The sequence below is a fragment of the Salvelinus sp. IW2-2015 genome, linkage group LG27 (genome assembly GCF_002910315.2).
Source record: "Salvelinus sp. IW2-2015 linkage group LG27, ASM291031v2, whole genome shotgun sequence".
Lineage (NCBI taxonomy): Eukaryota > Metazoa > Chordata > Actinopteri > Salmoniformes > Salmonidae > Salvelinus > Salvelinus sp. IW2-2015.
The window spans coordinates 14,864,892-14,886,589 of NC_036867.1; the positions used below are offsets into that span (position 1 = coordinate 14,864,892).

Genomic DNA, 21,698 nt, shown 5'->3' on the forward strand with positions numbered 1-21,698 from the left:
GGCTACATGACAGCTCAATCGTGTTCTCAACTTCCTTTTTTACTGTGGTAGAGTATAGTGGTAGCCCTCTACATTTTGAAAAGGTAATCAGCTTTGCTTGGGTGGGATCTGTCAGAGATTGTTACATTTTCTAGTGCGTTTGGAAAGTATTCAGACCCCTTATTCTAAAATTGATTAAATATTTTTTTTTCCTCAACAGTCTACACACAATACCCCACAATGACAAAGCATAAACAGTTGTTTTGACATTTTTGCACGTTAATWAAAAATAAAAAACTGATATCACATTTTACATAAGTGTTCAGACCCTTTATTCAGTACTTTGTTGAAGCACCTTTGGCAGTGATTACAGCCTTGAGTCTTGAGTATGACGTTACAAGCTTGGCACACCTGTCTTTGGGGGTTTCTCCCATTCTTCTCKGCAGATCCTCTCATGCTCTGTCAGGTTGGATGGGAAGCGTGGCTGCACAGTTATTTTCAGTTCTCTCCAGAGATGTTTGATTGGGTTCAAGTCCAGGCTCTGGCTTTGCCACTCAAGGACTTTGAGACTTGTCCCGAAGCCACTCCATGCATTTTCTTGGCTGTGTGCTTAGGGTCGTAGTCCTGTTGGAAGGTGAACCTTCACCCCAGTCTGAGGTCCTGAGAGTGCTCTGGAGCAGGTTTTCATCAAGGATCTCTGTACTTTGCTCCGTTCATCTTTCCCTCAATCCTGACTAGTCTCCCAGTCCCTGCTGCTGAAAAACATCCCCACATTATGATGCTGCCACCACCATGCTTCACTATAGGGATGGTGCCAGGTTTCCTCCAGACGTGACCCCAATCATTGACTTAATTATAACATAATAACACACAGAAATACAAGCCTTAGGTCATTAATATGGTCGAATCCGGAAACTATCATCTCGAAAACAAAACGTTTATTCTTTCAGTGAAAGACGGAACCGTTCCGTATTTTATCTAACGGGTGGCATCCCTAAGTCTAAATATTCCTTTTACATTGCACAACCTTCAATGTTATGTCATAATTACGTACAATTCTGGCAAATTAATTCGCAATGAGCCAGGCGGCCCAAACTGTTGCATTTACCCTGACTCTGCGTGCAATGAACACAAGAGAAGTGACACAATTTCACCTGGTTAATATTGCCTGCTAACCTGGATWTCTTTTAGCTAAATATGCAGGTTTAAAAATATATACTTTTGTGTATTGATTTTAAGAAAGGCATTGATGTTTATGCTTAGGTACACGTTGGAGCAACGACAGTCCTTTTTCGCGAATGCGCATCGATTATATGCAACGCAGGACACGCTAGATAAACTAATAATATCAYCAACCATGTGTAGTTATAACTAGTGATTATGATTGATTGTTTTTTATAAGGTAAGTTTAATGCTAGCTAGCAACTTACCTTGGCTTCTTACTGCATTCGCGTAACAGGCAGGCTCCTCATGAGGCAGGTGGTTAGAGCGTTGGACTAGTTAACCGTAAGGTTGCAAGATTGAATCCCTGAGCTGACAAGGTAAAAATCTGTCGTTCTGCCCCTGAACAAGGCAGTTAACCCACCGTTCTTAGGCCGTCATTGAAAATAAGAATGTGTTCTTAACTGACYTGCCTAGTTAAATAAAGGTGTAAAAAAAACGGCAAAATTGGCGTCCAAAAATACCGATTTCCGATTGTTATGGAAACTTGAAATCGGCCCTAATTAATCGCCCATTCCGATTTAATCGGTCGACCTCTACTTGAGAGACCTGAAAATACTCTACTCTCTCCATCCAACCTGACAAGATCTGCAGAGAAGAATGGGAGAAACTCCCTAAATACATTTGTAATCGCTGCCAAAGGTGCTTCAACAAAGTATTGAGTAAAGGGTCTGAATATTTATGTAAATGTGRTATTTCAGTAGTTTATTTATTTAATAAATTAGCAAAAATTTCTAACCCTGTTTTTGCTTTGTCATTATGGCATATTGTGTGTAGATTGAGGGGGGGGGACTATTTAATAAATTTTAGAATAAGGCTGTAACGTAACAATGTGGAAAAAGTCAAGGGGTCTGAATACTTTCCGAAGCCACTGTATGAGTGTTTGTTCACTGTCATGGAAAGAGTGCATGGTATTTTCAGTAATCAACTTGGGCTGGCCTAGGCTTCCATCAATGCAGGTTTTTATTGCCTGCCTGGTGCTTGTAATGCGAATGGAGACGACTGAGGCTGCCTCAGAGCTACAATTCTCCACAGTGCCTAATTTGTTTTAACATATTTTGTTGGAGTGTCACCTCCATGCATATAGATCTGCCTCAGTTTTTGTCGGGGGGGGGGGGGAATCGATGCCAGGAGTTAGACCTTAGTTAAGATGCGTTTCGTTCCTAAGGCTTATGTAACCGGCTCTAGTTTGAATATKATCATCCCACACCCCCTTGAATAAAAAGCGTGAGCCAGTTTTCCTCCTCGGTTCTAAGCTCTATCTCGCACAGTGAGCAACTGGAAGCTGTTGCCGCGGTAACRCACGTTTTAATTGAGAGTGTATCATACATGTAAAACAACACCAGCTAATTGAACAAATTGTGTCCCTCGCTTCGTAGTCAGCCGACCTTTTTACTACTCTGACAAACAGCTCACTTTTTGCTCATGAGTGGATCATTCTTATTCAGCACGACACGACGGGGGAGAGGAGAGCTGCGACTGCTTATCCTCTAAAATGCAACGTTGCTTTGTGTCTTCTAATTACTATGTTTTAAATTAGCATTGGGATCATCACACAAACCTAATGTTCTTGGAAAGTCATGTTCCCAACTGACCCTGGATCTGCGGACCATGCAAATCATCATGCGTTGACTCCACATCAGCCGCTATTGATTTGAATGATGGYCTGCTTCATAGTGACAGCACATTGTAGTTTCCAACATGTGCTGTCCCACATATTGACCTCTCTGTAAATGCAAACACGTTTGTTGGCGGTCCGTTTATTTTTCAAAGACACAAGGAAGTTCCGTTTCTACACTACACAAATTGCTGTTGTTTCTCTCCACTTAAATGCCCTGTGCATTTATGATGCTCATCTGTTTTTCGGGGTACCGTTATTGCGATTTAAAGAAACCTGACATGCAATGCGTCAATCAATGTTTCTTTCACATGCATCAAGCACTGACCCTAGGGTGTGTCAATGAATGCTCACTCCAGATGCAGTGTAGCTACAACCGGTATAATATGGGACCTGTTTACCAGGCCATTATCACAATGTAATTTAGAAAATGAAGTCAACTACCGTCCTACAATCAGGGTCTAAATAGAATCTATATTCAAATCGTTGTTTGCTTTGTTCGCTCAGGCTTAATTCTGCCTATCGTGTTACATATTAAGACGTGTGTGTGTGTATATAATAGAAATGACAAGTTGACCCAGCAGTCTCTTGAACAGCCTGTATCTTAGAACAGTGAATACAATCTAAACCAAAGCTCTTATTCCACATCACATTGGTGGGGTTAAAGCGTAGTAGCGGTGTTGCTAAATGATCCGTAAACTTATTCCATGATGCCTTGGCACCGATGTCACTTAATGTCCAAAGTGACAAGCCAAGTCCATTTTTATTTGATATAGACCCAGAGCCCCTTGCTATGGCGATACTTCCCCTTTTAAAACCTACAGTGTATCATAAACGAACAGTGGTAATAAGGTTCTACAGTGAAACATATAAAGGGTGGTCTGAAASGAAGTAGATATTTGATATCCCATTTCCACAAGTATAACTATGAGGGGACTTTGAGCACAAAGTTCTTCAGTTTCTAAGTCTTGTGTGGATTTCAGCCAACTCCAAGCAGAGTTTGTTATTTTGAAAGTTTCTCTCCAGAGCTCACTCGGAGTGACTGACTCGTTCGGTTGTTGTAGGCCAAAGTCAAAGAACTAGAAGTCCAATCACATTCATGCATGAGCACTGCTAGTTCATTATGGCAGGCCATTTGTTCGCAGCCTATTTGTATGCAGGCTGATGAATCGTGGAATTGTACAGCGCCCCCGGTCCTAATTGTCTCCGTCTGCTGAACCTGCACTCAACCACRCTCCAGAAAGGGCCAGAGAACTTGAGAGGAGTGTGGTTGGGGTTCATGTTCAAGTAGCTTTTCAAATCCAAMTGGTTTTAAAAGATCAGGTTGAAGGATATCTTGTCATGAGGGTTCTCTTCACCAGTGATTCTCAAAGGGTGGGTCAGAAGTCTGGACCCAGTGCTGGGACTGGTCATTCTTGGGTCAGTTAGCTATAAAGCCTTGGTTGTAGTTATCAACATGGTTATGTCTATTTGGTGTGTCAAATTCAAAAGGCTTTATTGTTGTGACCATAGAAATACAATGTCTATGGTTGTGACAATGAGGACCCCCCCCCCAACTTGCACCTCAAACCATTGGCTGATTTTAATTGCAGTGAACACAAGTCTTGGTTGAACAAACATTAAGAATGTTTTGTCTGGGCCCTATTGTAGCCTAACAGGAGGAAGTGTACTAGGGAGTGCAGTGGAAAAGCCGAAGTACACACTGAATGAGAGGAAGTGTTGCACAATAGGAAGTGGTGTGCGTCTGGCCGCTGTGCCTCCCAGTTTCTACAAGACTACTGCAACGTTGCCCATCTCAAGAAACCCAGTCTGCGTGAGAATCACGAAGGGCTGCACCTGTGACTGACTGTTGTCCAATAAATTCTCAACCTCTGGTAACATTGCATTCATGTGGCCTGTAATGTTAAGTGTTCAGTAATCTAGGGATAATCAAGGTCCTGGAGGTTGGAAATGTTTGTTGTGGCCAAGTGAAACTTTTGACCTCTTACATGATAATTGGACCAGAGGGGTAGACCAAGAGGAATGTTGAATATTGTCCAGGTTAAGTTTTGTCTCAAAAAGAAGAAGAAGGAGCAAGAAAATGAGTTGATAAAGACTGTTCATATTTGTTTTGGGAGGATGATTTGACTCACTCTGACTTAATTAACCTTTGTTTTCAGACCCTGACCTCCGCTGGAGGACTGTGACCTTGGCCACCCGCCAGGCTCGGCCTCCTTCCTCCTGACTGACACCTCCAGAGCTTCTGCTGGTTAGTATTAACACAAAGTTACCCCTATACGCTGATCTTGTGTCAGTTTTGTATTTCCCCTACTAATGGTAGGTTAGGATTGGGGGAAGGGGAAACGGATCCTAGTTCTGTAACTAGGGGAATCTTCACCCCGGAGCTATCAACRCCCACTGCTGTCATGTCCTGACTCATCTAACTTTAGGGTTCAACTGTAACACCACAGCAAAATATGCTATGCTATTCTGCTACTTTTTCCCCATCAGGGTCACAATGTGAACACGGTTTGTGTAATGCTGGTATGGAAATTAAGTGCGATGTGGGCCATGGATTCGGTCGGAGTAATGCGGGTGCCTCCACTTCCTGCTCTGTTCTCCAAGGCTGGTGGCAGTGCTGCTTATGTAASTAGGGTTTGTCACTGGGTCACCAGGGGTTGTCTGACCTCACGGAGGTGAAGCTGGCAGTCAAGACGAAGTGTTGGAACGTGTTTTTGACAGCAAACGAGCTTAGTCCAGTGGCTTAGGTCTTTCTATCTGATTAATAGTTAGTTCGGCCGGGTTTCTGTCTGAACATTTGTGATAGTTTGTTTTATTTTTGTTATGCTAGTTTAGCCAATGTAAAATGGCTAKCTAGTTAGCKGTGCGTGCTAGTAGTGTTMTATCKGTGATGTCACCTGCTCTGAGAACTTGAATTAGTTGTTTGTGGAGTGTCAGATAAGTTGTAGGTGTGTTCAGAGGGTTCTTAGTTCGAGCTCAGGTTGAATCAAGGAAGAGGGACGGAAGCAACACTGTTACACTAGGTCCCTGACCCTCACACATTCAGTATTTTGTGTTGTTATATCAAAGGTAAGGTGTTCTTCTGTGGAGGCTAATGTGTCTGTTGTGTCCTAGTGTGGCTGTATACAGATGGAAGCTTTTACTGTGATTTTCTGGAGCACCTCACCTACACAACAAGCCCTAGCTACAACTAAGCCTAGAATCTTCCACAGCTTCCTTTCAGACACACTGGATCAGTCAGAATTAGAAATGGGTGATAACATCACTATTACAGTTCCTGCTTGTGGGATTTTTTCCTCCCTTGTTTATATTTTCCCTTCAGTCTCCTTGGAGACCGTTACCATGGCGTGGCAGCGGAGCTGTCAATCTTGGGCCTAATCAGAGGTGTCAGAGCACGTTGTTACATTACCTGCCCTCCTGTCTCGCTCCACAGCTTCCCACCTGTCTGTCTGATACAGCTGGAGACAATCCAAGCCGTCTAGGACTAAATAAGCCAATACCATTTTATATGTTCTGTGTGGTATGTTTGGTTAAACATCAGTTAATTAAGGGTTTTACATTAAAACCGTAGCCTAACTGAAATATCATGATTATCATGCAATTTGTTACTTGTTAATGCAATAATGGCTTGGCTAAAGCTACATTGGTGTCCCTGCGAGACTCAAATCCACCGGGTTAGCGGGAAACCTAATCTATTTTAGCTAGCTCAGACTTCAGTCTGTGACTCTTTGGCCAAGAGATGGGAAGTGGTAAGTTGTAACTACAGAGTGGAGATGATCGAGTGAATGCGGCATTCCTTTCACTGAACGCTGAGGTAAGATTAGCTTCTGTAAACCAGGGGAGGTGTGTACTGTAGTAAAGTAGCCTGAGGTAAAGCTTTTCACTGTAGCTCTGGTAAAAAATATATATATAATAATGAGGCAGTACTGCCACCAGCTGGTGATGTAAAAAAAAAAATATATAATCCGTAGACTATGGTATGATGTGTCATACAGTGCTTAGAAAGTCTACACGCCCCTTTCAGTCTTCACATTTTGCTGCCTTTTAAATTACTTCTAAAAATTGAATAGATTTTTTYCCTACCGATATACACAACCTACCGAACTTTTCCAAAGTGAAAGACAAATRTATATACCTTTTTCCAATTTGATGCAAAATAAAACATGTAWTCATACCCCAGAGTTAATACTTGGTGGAATCATCTTATGCACCCATTACAGCTGTGAATCATTTTGAATGAGATTCTACCTTTTCACAACTCTTAGGGCAACATAGATTGTTTTGTCAAAATAAGCAGGATTGAGACCGGACCATTATCAACACTTATTGGAAAGCCATTCTGTTGTGTCTTTGACATAAAAAATTGGGAAATTGTCCCKCTGAAAAWTWAAACTCTATCCCAGGGTTAGTTATTCAGACAACTGAGGCAGCGTTTCCGCTAACYTTTTATCTGGACTTTGCTCCTTTCATATTTCTTTAGATCCTGACAAACTCCCCAGTCCCTGCCGGTGGCAAGCATACCCATAACATGACGCTGCCACCACAATAATGGAAATATAAAAGGATCAAGAACACTGCATTATCTCCACATTACTGGCCTGGGCCAGAAAGTAAACATAATGAATGAAGCCTTTGTTAAAAAAACAAATCTACCTCAAATCATCCATTCTGTTTGCAACAAGGGTGTTAAGTAATACTGCAAGACAAGCAAATAAATTAATGTTTTGGCTGAAATTAAGTGAAGTGAAACTCTATTTTCATGTATTGTGGTKGCAGAATTGTGCAATGGGTATGGTTTTCACTGGAAGGGACTGGGGAGTTTGTCAGAATAAAAATAAATATGATTGGAGAAAAGCCAAGGTCAAAAGTTAGGAAAACCTGCCTCAACCTAACCCTGGCATAGTTTTTTTTTTCAGCCTGGCAATTACAAAAAAAAATAATGCCAAAGCCATACCAGAAAGTATTTCCAAGAAGTGTTGTGTTCATGAGTGGTCCAGTCACAGTCCTGACATACATTTGCTTGAAAATCTAAAGGTTTGAATATTGTTGTCCATCAATGACTCCCCACCAAATTTACTCAGGTTGAGCAATTTATGACAAAAACAATGGGTCGATGTTGCCCTAAGAGTTGTGCAAAGTTAGTAGAATTTTATTTTAAACGATTCACAGCTGTATTGGCCGCCAAAGGTGCTTCCACCAAGTATTCACTCTGGGGTGTGAAGACTTATGGGTCGTTCCACGAAAGGGTCCCTTTGATATTTTAAGTAGAAATTGTGCACAAATATTGCATTTTAAAAGCCTGTTACAATAAATGAAGTGCTCTTTTGGGAAATTCAATCAATCTTAAAAAAAAAAAAAAATGTATATATATATGAATAAAGACTCACTGAAGTGCCAAAATTCATTGGCAAGTCACTTAACCCCAACATTTCTCGAAGGTTTTACTATCATTGTAAAGCCCTAGTTATGTTGCTTCGTCAGTCATTTCTGAAGATTATTATTTACTTCATGTGATTTAGGGATTCATTTTAAGGAAACAAACAACAACCTGTCCCTCATTTTAAGGTTAACCCTATAGTGAAACTATTCCTTTTTTAAATACTTTTTTCAAAAGAAACATGGAACATAATAGTCAAATCAGTGTAAAAGCAGGTGAGCTGGTTCTACTCTTTCACACAACAAGCTTCCATTCCCCCTGTCACAAGGGGATTTATGGCTGATTTTAAAATGTCATCAACCATGTTACGGCCAACCCTGTTACTTTATTTGGCTGTTATAATGGGAACTTRCTATGGTATTTTTATTTAACCTCTTGAGATGGGGAAAAAATTTTTTTTATTAAGTTGAATATGTGGTCTTTATAACAGAATGTAAAAATTAGGTGAAATAAATGTTTTTGTTTTTTACCAAGTTACACTACTCAAAAGGCACTTCTTGAACTTTTTTATTTAACCTTTATTTAACTAGGCAAGTCAGTTAAGAACAAATTCTTATTTACAATGWCGCGCCGCCCTACGGGACTCCCAATCATGGCCGGTTGTGATACAGCCTGGATTCGAACCAGCCTCAAGCTCTGAGATGCAGTGCCTTAGACCGCTGCGCCACTCGGGAGCCCACCTACTTGGTGCAATGACCCATATGCAATCAAGACATCTTCATTGTTCAAATTTTTTTAATTTGGAAAATGTTCAATCATTTGTCTTTCACTTTGAAAACGTGGAGTAGGTTGTGTAGMTCGGTAGGGGGRAAAATGGAATGTAGTCCCTTTTTGAGATCACATTTTAAGGCGGCAAAATGTGAAGACTGTGCAAGGGGTGTGTAGACTTTCACTAGYGAATGTATATGATGGGTTGTGCGTTTGATTAGTTTGTACAAATGTCTTAATGAATATGTTTCACATGTGTAGTCACTGTGTAGTGTCATAACTTTGCATACTGCCTCCACCATCCATTGTTTATTGACTTACTCTGTGTAGCCAAGCATTCTCTGAGCAGTAGTACTCCTTGGCCTTTGGAACTGCAGTGTTTCACAAAATGGCAACTACACATACAGTACAGAGAGACACTCATGGATCGTGTGGATGAAGACGATTTAGGCGATGTTTTTCACTTGGTAAAGTGCCTTCAGGAAATTTTGTCATGTCAAAAATATCTATGACTTTCTTTTCGGCGAACATCTGGGAGACTGCAACASACACAGGCCCCACATCCCCATGAATAGGAAATGAGAGATGATATCGKTCTGTGGTGGGTGATATGCAGAGTGGCTTGTTGTGTCTGCTGATTATTTATGTTCCTGTAGGGTTGACATGCTCTTCACCTCGGCAGCCTCCGCTCTCCTGAGCATCACACTAGTTGTTCGCTCTTTCTCTTTGCTCTCTCACGGCGCCCGGCCTTTCTCTGCAAGCTCTCTCTYTCTGTCTCCTGTTTATCTTGCAGACGTCTGTCTGTCCTATAGGGCAGGCCATATGCAGGCCATAGGAATTATAGTATTACTGTCTCTAATTATGACAATTGCAAATGCACACTGTGGACACCCCTTCAAATGAGTGGATTCGGCTWTTTCAGCCACACCTGTTGCTGACTGGTGTTTAAAACKGTTAGTCGGGAGCTTCATRAAAYGGCTTTCCATGGCYGAGCAGCCACACACAAGCCTAAAATCCCCATGCGGAATGCCAAGTGTCGGCTGGAGTGGTGTAAAGCTCGCTGCCATTGGACTCTGGAGCAGTGGAAACACGTTCTCTGGWGTGACGAATCACGCTTCACCATCTAGCAGTCCGACAGACGAATCTAGAGTTGGTGGATGCCAGGAGAACGCTACCTGTCCCAATGCATAGTGCCAACTGTAAAGTTTGGTGGTGGAGGAATAATGGTCTGGGGCTGTTTTTTATGGTTYGAGCTAGAYCCCTTRGTTCCAGTGAAGGGARATCTTAACGCTACAGCATACAATTACATTCTAGACRATTCTGTGCTTCCAACTTTGTGGCARCAGTTTGGGGAAGGCCCTTTCCTGTCCATACAGAAATGRTTTGTAAAGGKCCGYGTGGAAGAACATGACTGGCTTGCACAGAGYCCTGCCCTCAACCCCATCGAACACCTTTGKGATGAATTGGAACGCCGACTGCGAGCCAGGCTTAATCGCCCAACGKCAGTGYCCGACTTCACTATTGCTGTTGTTGCTGAATGGAAGCAAGTCCCTGCAGCAATGTTCCAACATCTAGTGGAAAGCCTTCCCAGAAGAATAGAGGCTGTTATAGCAGCGAAGGGGGGACCAACTCCATATTAATGCCCATGATTTTGAAATKAGATGTTCGATGAGCAGGTGTCCACATACGTTTGKTCWTGTAGTGTATACATGTTACCCTGTATATTTCGAAATAGACACCGGGTGGCGCTCTAAGCCAATTGTTTGACACTAGCCCCTCTTTGCCCTTGATGCAGTGCAAGACAAGATGTTTGCTAATCTGAGGAGTTACTGCAGTGTTTGTGAGCTGAGGCGGTATCCCTATGTTAGAGGATGGGCTGCAGCAAGTAGCCCAGGTTGCACGACAACATTTAGAACCCTGACCTCTCCACCGCTTTTGAGACCCAACTGGGTTGGTRGAGCATGGCACTTGTAATGCCAGGCTTGTGGGTTCAATTCCCACCGGGGCCACCCACATATATATATATTTTTTTTTATGCATTCACTACTGCTATTCGCTTTGGATAAAAGTGTCTGCATAATGGCATATATTATTAATACAACAGGTTATGCTAATGAATYCAACGTGGTTTTAGTAAAAAGTGACTCCACATCAATGTCAGTGTTGATGCGTGTGCAATTATGATTTTGAATGTTTTGATTGGAGATCTGGTTAATTGGGGAAATTAAACCGTGGACCAAACATCTGGGGAAATAAAGACGGTTGTTAAATAAATATCTCAATCAGTGTCCTTCGTCTTTAGTTTTGCGGTGGTGCCTGAAKGATGTGTCGCTGAAGTTGGCGTGTGTGTCCCTACCATCATGGTTCAGAGTTTGGGAGTGGTCGCTCTCCCTCCGCAACGTCTTCAATGTACTGCTGTCCATCACCTCCAGAGGGCGCTCAATGCATTCTGAAAGATACAGGCGCATCTGTACCGAGAATCATCATCTCCCCAAACCTCAGCATGCTCAACTGTGCCCCACCCTTAATCCTGTGAGGGTTCTTCTGAAAATACCAAAACGCGTACCGATCCATGTTACTTACTCTGCTTTTCATCTGAAATGTCATACACTTTCTCTCCGAGATGCTGATGGGCCTACATTCTGCCGCCTATAGAGTGTGATTTGAAGGGTTCTGTGTGGCGTCCATAACTCCGACACAGTCAAAAGGTCATTTGTGTAATGATGGTTTGGGGCTGTTTGCAGTGACTGGGGCTGGAGTTGGAGAGCTGGGGGGGGGGGACCTACGACATGCAGTCTGTGCCCCACCTTATCCCCACCCCTCACTAACTACCACCCCCACAGGCAGGAGTTGGAGGAGTCTTCAGGGTGGAGGGTTTGGGGCTGTGGGGAAGTGTTTCTCTCTGCCCCATTACACCCCATTTGTAGTCGTCTGCATGGAGGTCACCAGGTCAGCCCTTATCCACCGCACTGCAGTGATCCAGAGGTTGCTCTGTCGACTTTTGAATGAATGGTATAGCCGTTGCGTCTTAAAGAATAGCCCTGTAACTGTTTACCAAAAAAGTGCCGGGGTGACCTTAGTAGTTGTTTTTCCTGTTTATTACATAAACATTTGATAATTGTTTATTACATGATATCAAGTTGAGTATAAAGTAGTCAACAGTTTTTAGATAATCCTAAAACAGTAGCCTAACAGTGTGCTTGATAAGGAAAAATGTATTGATGAAACTGATGTATGAAGCCCTGTGTGTGTGTGTGTGTAGCCTAGCCTACTGTAGTTGTTTCCATGGTTTCTGGCTTTGATCAGGTGCAGTCCATAGATGAGGGCTTAGCTGAAGCTCCTGGTTTCATCTCTCTCTCTCTCTGTGATTTCTGCTGCTTTGGTTGGTCTCTTTTAGATTTCAGCGGTTTATTTTTATCTCCAAATGTGCATTAATTGTAGTTTGGCCTCAATCTGTGTTGAATTGTAAAAGTAGTAGGCTACATTGTGATGCAAAGCAGGAGGAAAAACATGACTGCAGTTATCCTCCTCAATCAGCAAGGTGCTAGAGATGCAGTAKCATTGTTATGGTGAGCCTAATAATGCATGATGATACTGCAGACTGAGTGGCATTAGCTGTCAGTCATGATATTTATTGTGGTTGTTATGGTTTGGTCTCTATTTGACTGGTTTGAAGGTTTGTTTTTATTTTGCAGGTTGAATCTGTTTTGGTGCCCTTTTCTTATGGTGTTTACTACAATATAGCACACGGAGGGGCGTGGCCACGGGGTTAATCAAGTTCAAACCATAAACAAACAAACTGCATGTCCCCTGCCCATGGCCCCCCTCCCTCTCSTCACCATGTGCCCCAGTAAGCTCCCTCCCAACAGAGTCAGCTGGGTGGGGTTGACTCACTGGGGAGGGTAAGGGGTACAGTAGGGGGTGCAGGGGGAAATGCGTGCCAGCCCCATTTGGGAAGTTCTTCCCCCTTTTTTTCTGCCTGTCCGATCGGGCCAGCGTCAGCGAGCTCCGGCGGGTCTGGGCCTGGCTGACTGGGCTAATGCGATGTGGCGTGTCACCCGGAGAATCTAGGTCAAGTTTAAAGCTGCCTCTCTGCTCCCGCCACTGCAGCACTCTGACTGACGCTCCTCTGTTTCTCTCCAAAATACACACCCACATGCACATCTTATAACCACAYATTATTGACACACATTATACATCCTTATCTAAATACACATTTAAATAATTTCTATCAAATATGCACCTATATACATTTTTACGCACACAAACACACACAAACACACAAACCCTCTCCCCATCCCCCCCCCGAAGCCCCAGGCGAGCGCTCAGCCTCTCCACGGCATTGGCCACGTGATGCGGCGGGCTGTCTGAGTCTGTCTGGAGGGAGGGGAGGGGAGGAAGGAGGGCGTTGTTTTTCCCCGCTGGCTGGGCATCACTGCCGTAGTAAGACTGGGTCGGCACGTGGATCCGCATGCTGCTGCAGAGAGAGAGAGCAGCATAGTAGTAGTGGAATGTCAGCACTATCCCCATTACCCTGCAGCCCTGAGCTGTTTTTCTAGGACACCTCTGCAGACCCGGAGCCTCCAGTCCAGGATTGTTTTGCTGGGTTTCCACGGTTGGGGTGGTATGGTGTGTGTGACTCTGGGAGGATCATCCTGGGGTCACCACGTTCAATGGGCGTGGCACTAAATATTGGGATCTTCTTCAGTACTGATGCAGCGGAGGTCTCATCACTCATGTTTTTACTATTCCTCCACTGTGTCTTTATTACAGTCCATTCACATTTTTACCTTGAAATAATCCAAACAATTTAGAATGTTTTGCGAGAAGGAATATTGTCAGTGAGTATTTTGTGAATGATTTGTAAATTGACACTTTTTTTTAATTTTTTTATTTCACAACATGAAATTTCAAGTCACAATTTGCTTAGTGAAATTGTTCAGGTAGTTCCGTGAGCGGGATAGTGCTGGAAAAAATTCCTTCACTGCCTGTTCACCAGATCCCTTCGCTCCCCTCCCTAATCCTCTGTTTTTGTGGCATTACCTCATCTGTATTAATATATTCATGTGCGTTCATGTTCAGGTCTTACTACTGTACCATCTCCTCTCCCAGAGCTCGTGTCTGATTGGCTACCCACTTGTTTTCAATGGTACCAGCTTTTTGGGATTCCATGGATACAGCGCATGGTTGGGCAGAGCGGCTCAGCCAATAGGAGAGTGTCGTTGAGCTGGCGGTTGTGAGCAGTGCCCCCTGGCCCTAGACGAGCCCCCCCTCCCCTTCCTCTCTGCGAGCACGCGATCGCCCAGTGGGGGGGTCCAAAACAAAAACAACCCCACCCTGTCCTCTGTCCACGGGGTCGGGGCTCCTGTTAACACATCAGAACCTTCACTACCAAGGGAGGGGCATCAAACCACCCCCCTCCTGTCTCTTCTCTTGCATTCCTCTACTCTAAACACTTCCAATACTCTACTCCTCTTCACGCACCCATTATTTAAAGCAATTGATCATTACCACCAACCATTTACCATTTATCACTGGCACATTATAATTTCTACTGTACCAGTAAGTGTTTGAGATACACATGCATATATATATATATATATATATATATGTGTGTGTGTGTGCGTGCTTTTTGGTTACCATTAATAGGTTTAGCTTTTCATTTGGTTTGAATGCGAACCTGGGGTCTGTAATTCAACGTTCATTTCTGCTGGCGTGGAGAGAAAAAAATACTGAAACTGTCCTAATTTCAACTCCAACTTTTTCCGTGAACTGGAGGATCCTCTCTTGCACTTTGAAATGCGAAGCCGAAGCCACTGCAAATCCCCAGTCCTTAAAATGACCTCATTGCAGACTGAGCGAGGGAGCTGTGGGCCTTTGGTGCTGGCCCTGGCAGTGTTTGGCCATGCCCGTGTTTAGCTCGCTGAGCCTGATGGTGGCACCACGACCACGCCTCCTCCTGCTCAGCTCAGTCACTCTGCCTCTCTGAAAGGGGGCAGTAGAGGACTAAGGGAAAGGCGTAGGTAGCCAGGGCAAGCTCACTCACACTGCATGTAGGCTAGAGTAAGCCTATTCATTCAAAAGCAGGGTGAGGTGACTGCACCTCTCTCCTCCATCTGAGGATAACCAGCGGGGTGATTCCGCCCTTCTCTTCCTCTCATCGGCCTGTCCGATATGTGGCTACCACAGGTACCAGGTAGTAGGAAGGCAGCCAGTGAGTTTCCAAGGAGGGGCCAGTGTGTAGCAACASCACTCAGGTCTTGTTAGTGGAGAGTGTTAGGACGGGGCCGGGCGAGGCAGGTGGTGCGGTGGGTCACATGGAAACAGGGTCAGTGTGCAGGGAGAGGGAGAGATTATTTATGATAGTGGCAGGGAGTACTAGTGTAGACACGGGTAGAATTAATGGGTYCTGGATGCCTGGAAAACATCTGGAAAATGGCTTTAAAAGGATAATTGTATTTATTCATCATTACTAATTCAACCACAAGAAGGGAATATTTTGTTTATTGTTACTAGCCTGTAGCTTTAACTTGCCTCTAGGCATCACTTTGTCACTTAGCTTGCTTTCTGCACTCACTCATTCACAATCCCTCGTTTGCAATGACTTTCGACTTGCAACTGAGTCTCACTCTGAGTTTGTTTTAACCTGCCACCGGTAATCAGACTATTCACCCTGTCACCAAGGTTACGTCTCTCAGCCATCTTCAGCCTGTCACCTGGCTGTCACCGGTCYACCTCACTCTGTCACAACCTAGCCAGCAGCAGCACTTGAATGTTCAAGACAAAATGAGCCTTCCCTCTACCCCTGATCCAATGCAATTTCCTAGGAGTCTTGACCTTTTGTCTCTCAGCACGGTACAAACCGACCAGGTCTCTGTGCTTTCTACTTGTAGAGAGATGCACTCCGGCAAGGTGTTGTCTTGACAGGATGTCACTCCTGATTACATAACACACAGCTCCAGACGGGGAGACATTATGACCTACATCCCGCTGGCTGCCTGGCGTTTGGCTGGCTGTCTCAGCCTACGGCAACACTGCCTGTAGCGTAGGCAACACTGCCTGTAGCGTAGGCAACACTGCCTGTAGCGTAGGCAACACTGCCTGTAGCGTAGGAAACACTGCCTGTAGCGTAGGAAACACTGCCTGTAGCGTAGGCAACACTGCCTGTAGCGTAGGCAACACTGCCTGTAGCGTAGGCAACACTGCCTGTAGCGTAGGCAACACTGCCTGNCTGTAGCGTAGGCAACACTGCCTGTAGCGTAGGCAACACTGCCTGTAGCGTAGGCAACACTGCCTGTAGCGTAGGCAACACTGCCTGTAGCGTAGCCAAGTCATATAGACTGTAGGAGCGATCATAGACCAGAGTCATAATACTGTACGACCTCTCATAGGCCCGTATTCASAAAGCGTCTCAGAGTAAGAGTGCAGATCTAGGATCAGTTTAGCCTTTTGAATAATATAGTGAATAAGCTACTACTTAGCTACCAACGTGATCCCAGATCAGCCCTGCTACTCTGAGACGCTTTGTGAATACGGGCAACAGACTACAGTCATAGTAGGAGCACTCATAAACTACAGTCCAAAATACTGTAGCAGCAATCAGACTTCGACAGAGTCTGGGCAGTGTGACTGCTCCAGGYTGTCTGATTCTGCAGAACTGTACATGTTTATGCTCCCTATTTTCCATATTTTATACTGTTTCCTCAACATGGCTTTCTAGGGAATGACTCAGTGCTGTGACCGACAGTCTAAATTGTACCTCAGGATTGGAAAGTGTTGTACAGTAGCGCATACAATGTGTAGTCCTGTACCATACTCCTATTCGCTGTCCTCAGTATGAGTCATTGGCTAGGAATGAACTTTGACGACATGCTTTGGAATAAGCTCAAACTAATGTGTTCAGCCCTGTCAGTATTAAGAACATTTGTGTGTGTGTGTCTGTCTCTCTCTGCCTACCTGTCTGTGCACACACACACACACACACACACACACACACACACACAACACGGGAGCCTCTCACCCACAGTGCCGACAGCAGGGGTTCCTTCTCCCACTGTTCCAACTAGATAAGAACTGTACAGCAGTGGTTTCCCCTGGCTCGGTTTGGGGTTGGTTTCACTGTGTTTTCCAGGTACTGGGTGAATCTGTGGCCTTCATATTGACAGCAGAGAGAAGCTGGGGAAGGATAGGGGGCTTAGTTCTCACACTACTCCTTCTGAGGTGAGATTATCTCCCCTCCCCACACGCCCCTCTGCCCTCCTTTTCCAGGAATCGACTGCCTCGCTTCTGGGAAATCTGACTGGTTGGAAACAACTAGAGATTACAATTCAGTGTTTTTGAAGCAGTGCTATTTTTTGTGATTGGAATGTGTTCGCCCGAGTGCCTGTCTGTTTCCGTTTTCTTGCCAACCCTGTGTGGAATTGTTATACCAAATTGCCATGTTTTTGGCATAATAATGGTAACATGGAGCTGGCAAGAGTGCTGAAACAGACTCAGGCTAGGAAAATGTTCACCATGGGGGTTCATGTAGGATTCACAAACAGTGCAAAGTCCTGAATGTCTCACTTTTGTAGTGGGAATCAGATCATGATAAGACATCCAGGTCATTTTCCTATTGTAGAGACGGTCGGGATTTAAACTCTGAACACTGTTAGGTTAACATCTGAATTTSTGCATGTGCAGGGTGTGTGGCCCTCCCTCCCTAAGGAACATAGAAGCTAATTTAACAGACTAGTTTGCATATAACGGCTGTTAGCAATCGCTAGATGTAAATGCTTATCAGGAGGGAATTGAGGGAAGCGGAGACGTCACACTCGGTTGGACTTCTTCTCCAAGGCAGAGCGATTCCCCTATTTCAGATACTATTTTAAGAGGGGGGGGTGGGCTTTTTGGGGACATCTGGTGGGCCAAGGCTCGGCACAGGAAAACCACACAGGATCTCGGAGGGCCCATCTGGGGTTCAGGGGCCACTGGAGCAGAGAGGAGGAACAGGAGTGGGCACCAGGGTTGTGTGCCCCCCTCAATACCACCACACTTAGCTACCAACACAATGAAGTTGAATCTTATTGTTGTGTTTTCTCTATTTGTCTCCGCAGGCATCGTAACATGGGGAACCTGCTAAAAGTTCTGACTTGCACAGATCTGGAACAAGAGCCCAATTTTTTCCTCGATTTTGAAAGTGAGTTTCATTACCATCTCGCTCTTCACACTTGAGCTTCCAATCGTACTTGTTTTAGCTGTTGCCCTTCTTACCCCCTCGTCTGTCTCTGTTCTGCCCAGAGGCTACAGAACCTCATCTATTTCCCATTTGCATCACCAGCTATTCTGTTAGCTATGGCGTGGCCATTGGGGGGGTGTCTGGATTGGAATAACAATCAGAATAGAGATGTAGGTCTGCAGACTAGCGCCTCTTCACCTCTATTTGTAGACTCCCTCCCAGACGTAGAAAAACCCACTTGACTGTCTTCCTGTGTCCACTAGATGCTCAGCCCACGGACGCAGAACGAGAGGTGTGGGAGCAGGTGGACCTGGTGCTGAAGGACGCTCGGGGAGTCCTGGACGAACTGCAAGCGTACAAGGGAGCGGGTCAGGAGATTAGAGAGGTACAGGACTTTGGGAGAAGGGCCCGTTTCCTCAAAATATCTCAGATTAGCAGAGTGCTGATCTAGGATCAGGCCCCTCCCTCCTTGTCCAAGTAATCTTATTCATTATGTTCTAAAAACAGAACCTAGATCAGAACTCCTACTCTTTATGAATACGGGCCCACGTCAGGAGATCAAAGATACAAGACCCAAAATAACTCTTAAACATTCATTATAACTGGGTAGTTTGACCCCTGAATGCTGATTGGCTGAAAGCCCTGGTATATCATATACCACGGGTATGACACAACATGTAATTAGAGCAGTAAAAATACATTGGTATCCAGTTTATAATAGCAATAAAGCACCTCAGGATTTGTGGTGTATGGCCGATATACCATGGCTAAGGGCTGTATCCAGGTACTCCGCGYTGCGTCGTGCTAAGAACMACCCTAATCCATGGTATAATGGCCATATACCACACCCCCTCGGGCCTTATTGCTTAATTATAKACCAGTGGCTTGATCAGGCTCCAGAAGGTGATTAAACTCTTCAGACTTGAATAAACATCTCGTCTTTTCTATCTGCCAGGCGATCCAGAACCCCGGCGACGAGGCGTTACAGGATGCGGCATGGGCGGCCGTGGTCCACCTGGTGGGGAAGCTCAAGAAGTTCTACCAGTTCTCCCAGAGATTAGGTATGTCTGAGGCCTAATTTTAGGATCAGTTTAGCCTTTTTAAAGACAACAATGAATAAAGATGACATGGACAGCTGGGGACCGGATCCTTGATCCAGCGCTCCTACKCTGAGACGAGTGATACGGCCCCAGTCCCGTGCTTCAGGTTAAATATGTAGCCCTATAATACAACACCCACACCTGACTGAGACTAGTGATGTGCGTCCTTCAGAGCTTTGGTACGCAATGTCCTAATGCAAAAGGTCATATAAACGCCTGTGCCAGAGGTTGACTAGCTCCAGCTTCTCTAGAGGTTACATGTAAGAGACACACCCCTCTTGTGACCTTAGCCGTCTGCATGCTCGATCACATCGGCGWTATCGACTGCAGGAAATGAACACGCATTGCTCGCGCACACACTCCCAGCCCACACAAACAAATATGCAGCGCAAACCCCCATAGCTTTGCATTCATTAACATGATGCTTGCTTGCGTTGCACTCCGAATAGACCTGATACTCCCCTCCTCCCAGAGGTGAGGACTCATTATCATGGAGAGAGAGAGAGCGACGAGAGGGGGGGATGTGACCCCGAGGGAGAGAGGAGCAGCCCGCCCCCTCCTTTTGCCGACCTTAACCCCTTAATCTAGTGGCGGGCGGCTGAGACTRCAGTCTCTGCGGGTGTCAGGGTGCTGGTTGGAGGAGGTGTGATCGGGTCACGTTAGCTTTCAAGGTCTGCATTATCGAAATGCAKACCCTCCCAGAAAAAAATCTGTTTTTAATAGATTTCACCTGCATTCTAATTAAACAATCCAACATTTAAATACATGGCTCTACTCAGTGTTCTAGAATGCGTCAGTTCAAGAGGGTGCTATGTGAAAACAACAGTTTTCTTTATTCTATGTTATTAGAACCAAATACAARAATCATTCATCTGAGTGGTTTTATAGCCTAATATGCTTGTACTCGACAGTGTTGATGAAATACGAACATCATACYGTAGGTGCATTGGGGAAATGACGCGTTCGTGACACGCATTTGATTTAATTAATTCTGAATAAGATTTATTTGATTTTCATTATTTAATGTTCTCCATTGTAACCAAAATGAACAAATAATCTAACTCTGGTTCGAACTTTAGCAAACAAACTAGTCTGAAATTGGCCACAGAAAYGTTCTCTACATGAAATGAGACCACTTGGCCTATCTTACCACCTCATCTCTCTCCCGCTGTTGTTCTCTATTGCAAAAATGGTGCGTGCCCTAGAAAAGTACAAATGTCGTGAAAAATGTCGGTGCCCCCATTTTAATTTATTTTATTTTTTTAATTGTCATTCGTTTCTCTAGGTGATCACTGCCTATGCATTAGCGTTTCTTCATCAGATTTCAGTTCGTGAGCTGAGCGGGCTCTGTGAACACTTCGGCAAATCTTGAATGAGACTTCCTGTCACACACACACACCCTCCCCGCAGGCAGGCAGAGAGCGAGAGTGGGGTTTGGAGGATGAAGAGACATTTTGGATAATCGCAGCGAGTCTATTTAATATAACAAGTTGGAACTTGAAATTGAATGAATTGGTCAAATATACCTGCATTTTCAGAATGCAGCAAAAATAGAAAAACGTGAACAATTCTGGTGTGTGTTATGTAATGAAGTAGGTCATCTCCCCGCTCCACTGCTCTGACTCTGGGGGCCACCTTCTCCGCCGACTGACTCCCCTACAGACAGACAGAGAGGATGACTGCTGGCTGAGAGATGACTTTATCAGACGTCTCTGTGTTATTACTCAATTTTCTGGGGGCGTATTTCCCAACATGACATTACCTTTGAAACAACCTTCCACAATATCATAACTGTCACTCATCATTCCTGCCTAATCATTTTTAGTAGCGCATCACATTTAGTCCTCATTTAAATGTGATGCTTCCACCAATGGACGTCTTCAGGACAGGAGCCCGTTGACCGCAGGGTTGGAGTAAATACCCGCCGCCCTCTGATCCTCCCACCCATTTCCTCTCCCRAAGTGAACCAAGCTCCGCAGCAGCGCCCACCTAGTCTGTGTGCCCGCATTCYGCTCGCCTGCTCTGCCGTGACCTAATGGGATCAGACGTCCTTCCCCTCCTCCCCCTCCAGCAGTGATAGTRCCTCGATTCAGATACTAGGCCTAAACCCATCTCAACTTCTGTTTTGACTGGAGGGGGGTGCATCACCAAGGCCATTTTTAAATCAGCCCCCTCCTCGCTGCTGCAGCAGAAGCAATACACTGGCCAAAGCATATGGGGATCAGGGGATCATCACAGAATAGCCAACGTGCTCAATTTACTGGACTGCTCTGACTGCATTGCCAGCTTGCATTCCRCCTCTGAAAAACCTCCCTCTGCGGATCACTGTCTCTGTTAAGTGAGCATCATGGCCAAAGGTCTCCATTTGTTTTCGTCCTGGCTTATGGCGGTGTGCGTATCTGTATATACCTTGTGCTG

The 21,698-nt window shown here is 44.7% G+C and overlaps 1 protein-coding gene across 2 annotated transcripts in view; it reads left to right on the top strand.

Moving 5' to 3' along the window:
• The window catches only part of LOC111953491 (CYFIP-related Rac1 interactor B), a 34,901-nt gene that overhangs the window by 6,094 nt on the left and 7,109 nt on the right, over positions 1 to 21,698 (top strand). For both annotated transcript variants that reach the window (XM_023972793.2, XM_023972794.2), the window contains exons 2-5: positions 4,978 to 5,066; positions 18,059 to 18,141; positions 18,444 to 18,565; positions 19,136 to 19,241. In XM_023972793.2, the coding sequence (XP_023828561.1) occupies positions 18,069 to 18,141; positions 18,444 to 18,565; positions 19,136 to 19,241 (301 nt within the window). In that variant the 5' untranslated portion in view covers positions 4,978 to 5,066; positions 18,059 to 18,068. The remainder of the gene's footprint in view (positions 1 to 4,977; positions 5,067 to 18,058; positions 18,142 to 18,443; positions 18,566 to 19,135; positions 19,242 to 21,698) is intronic.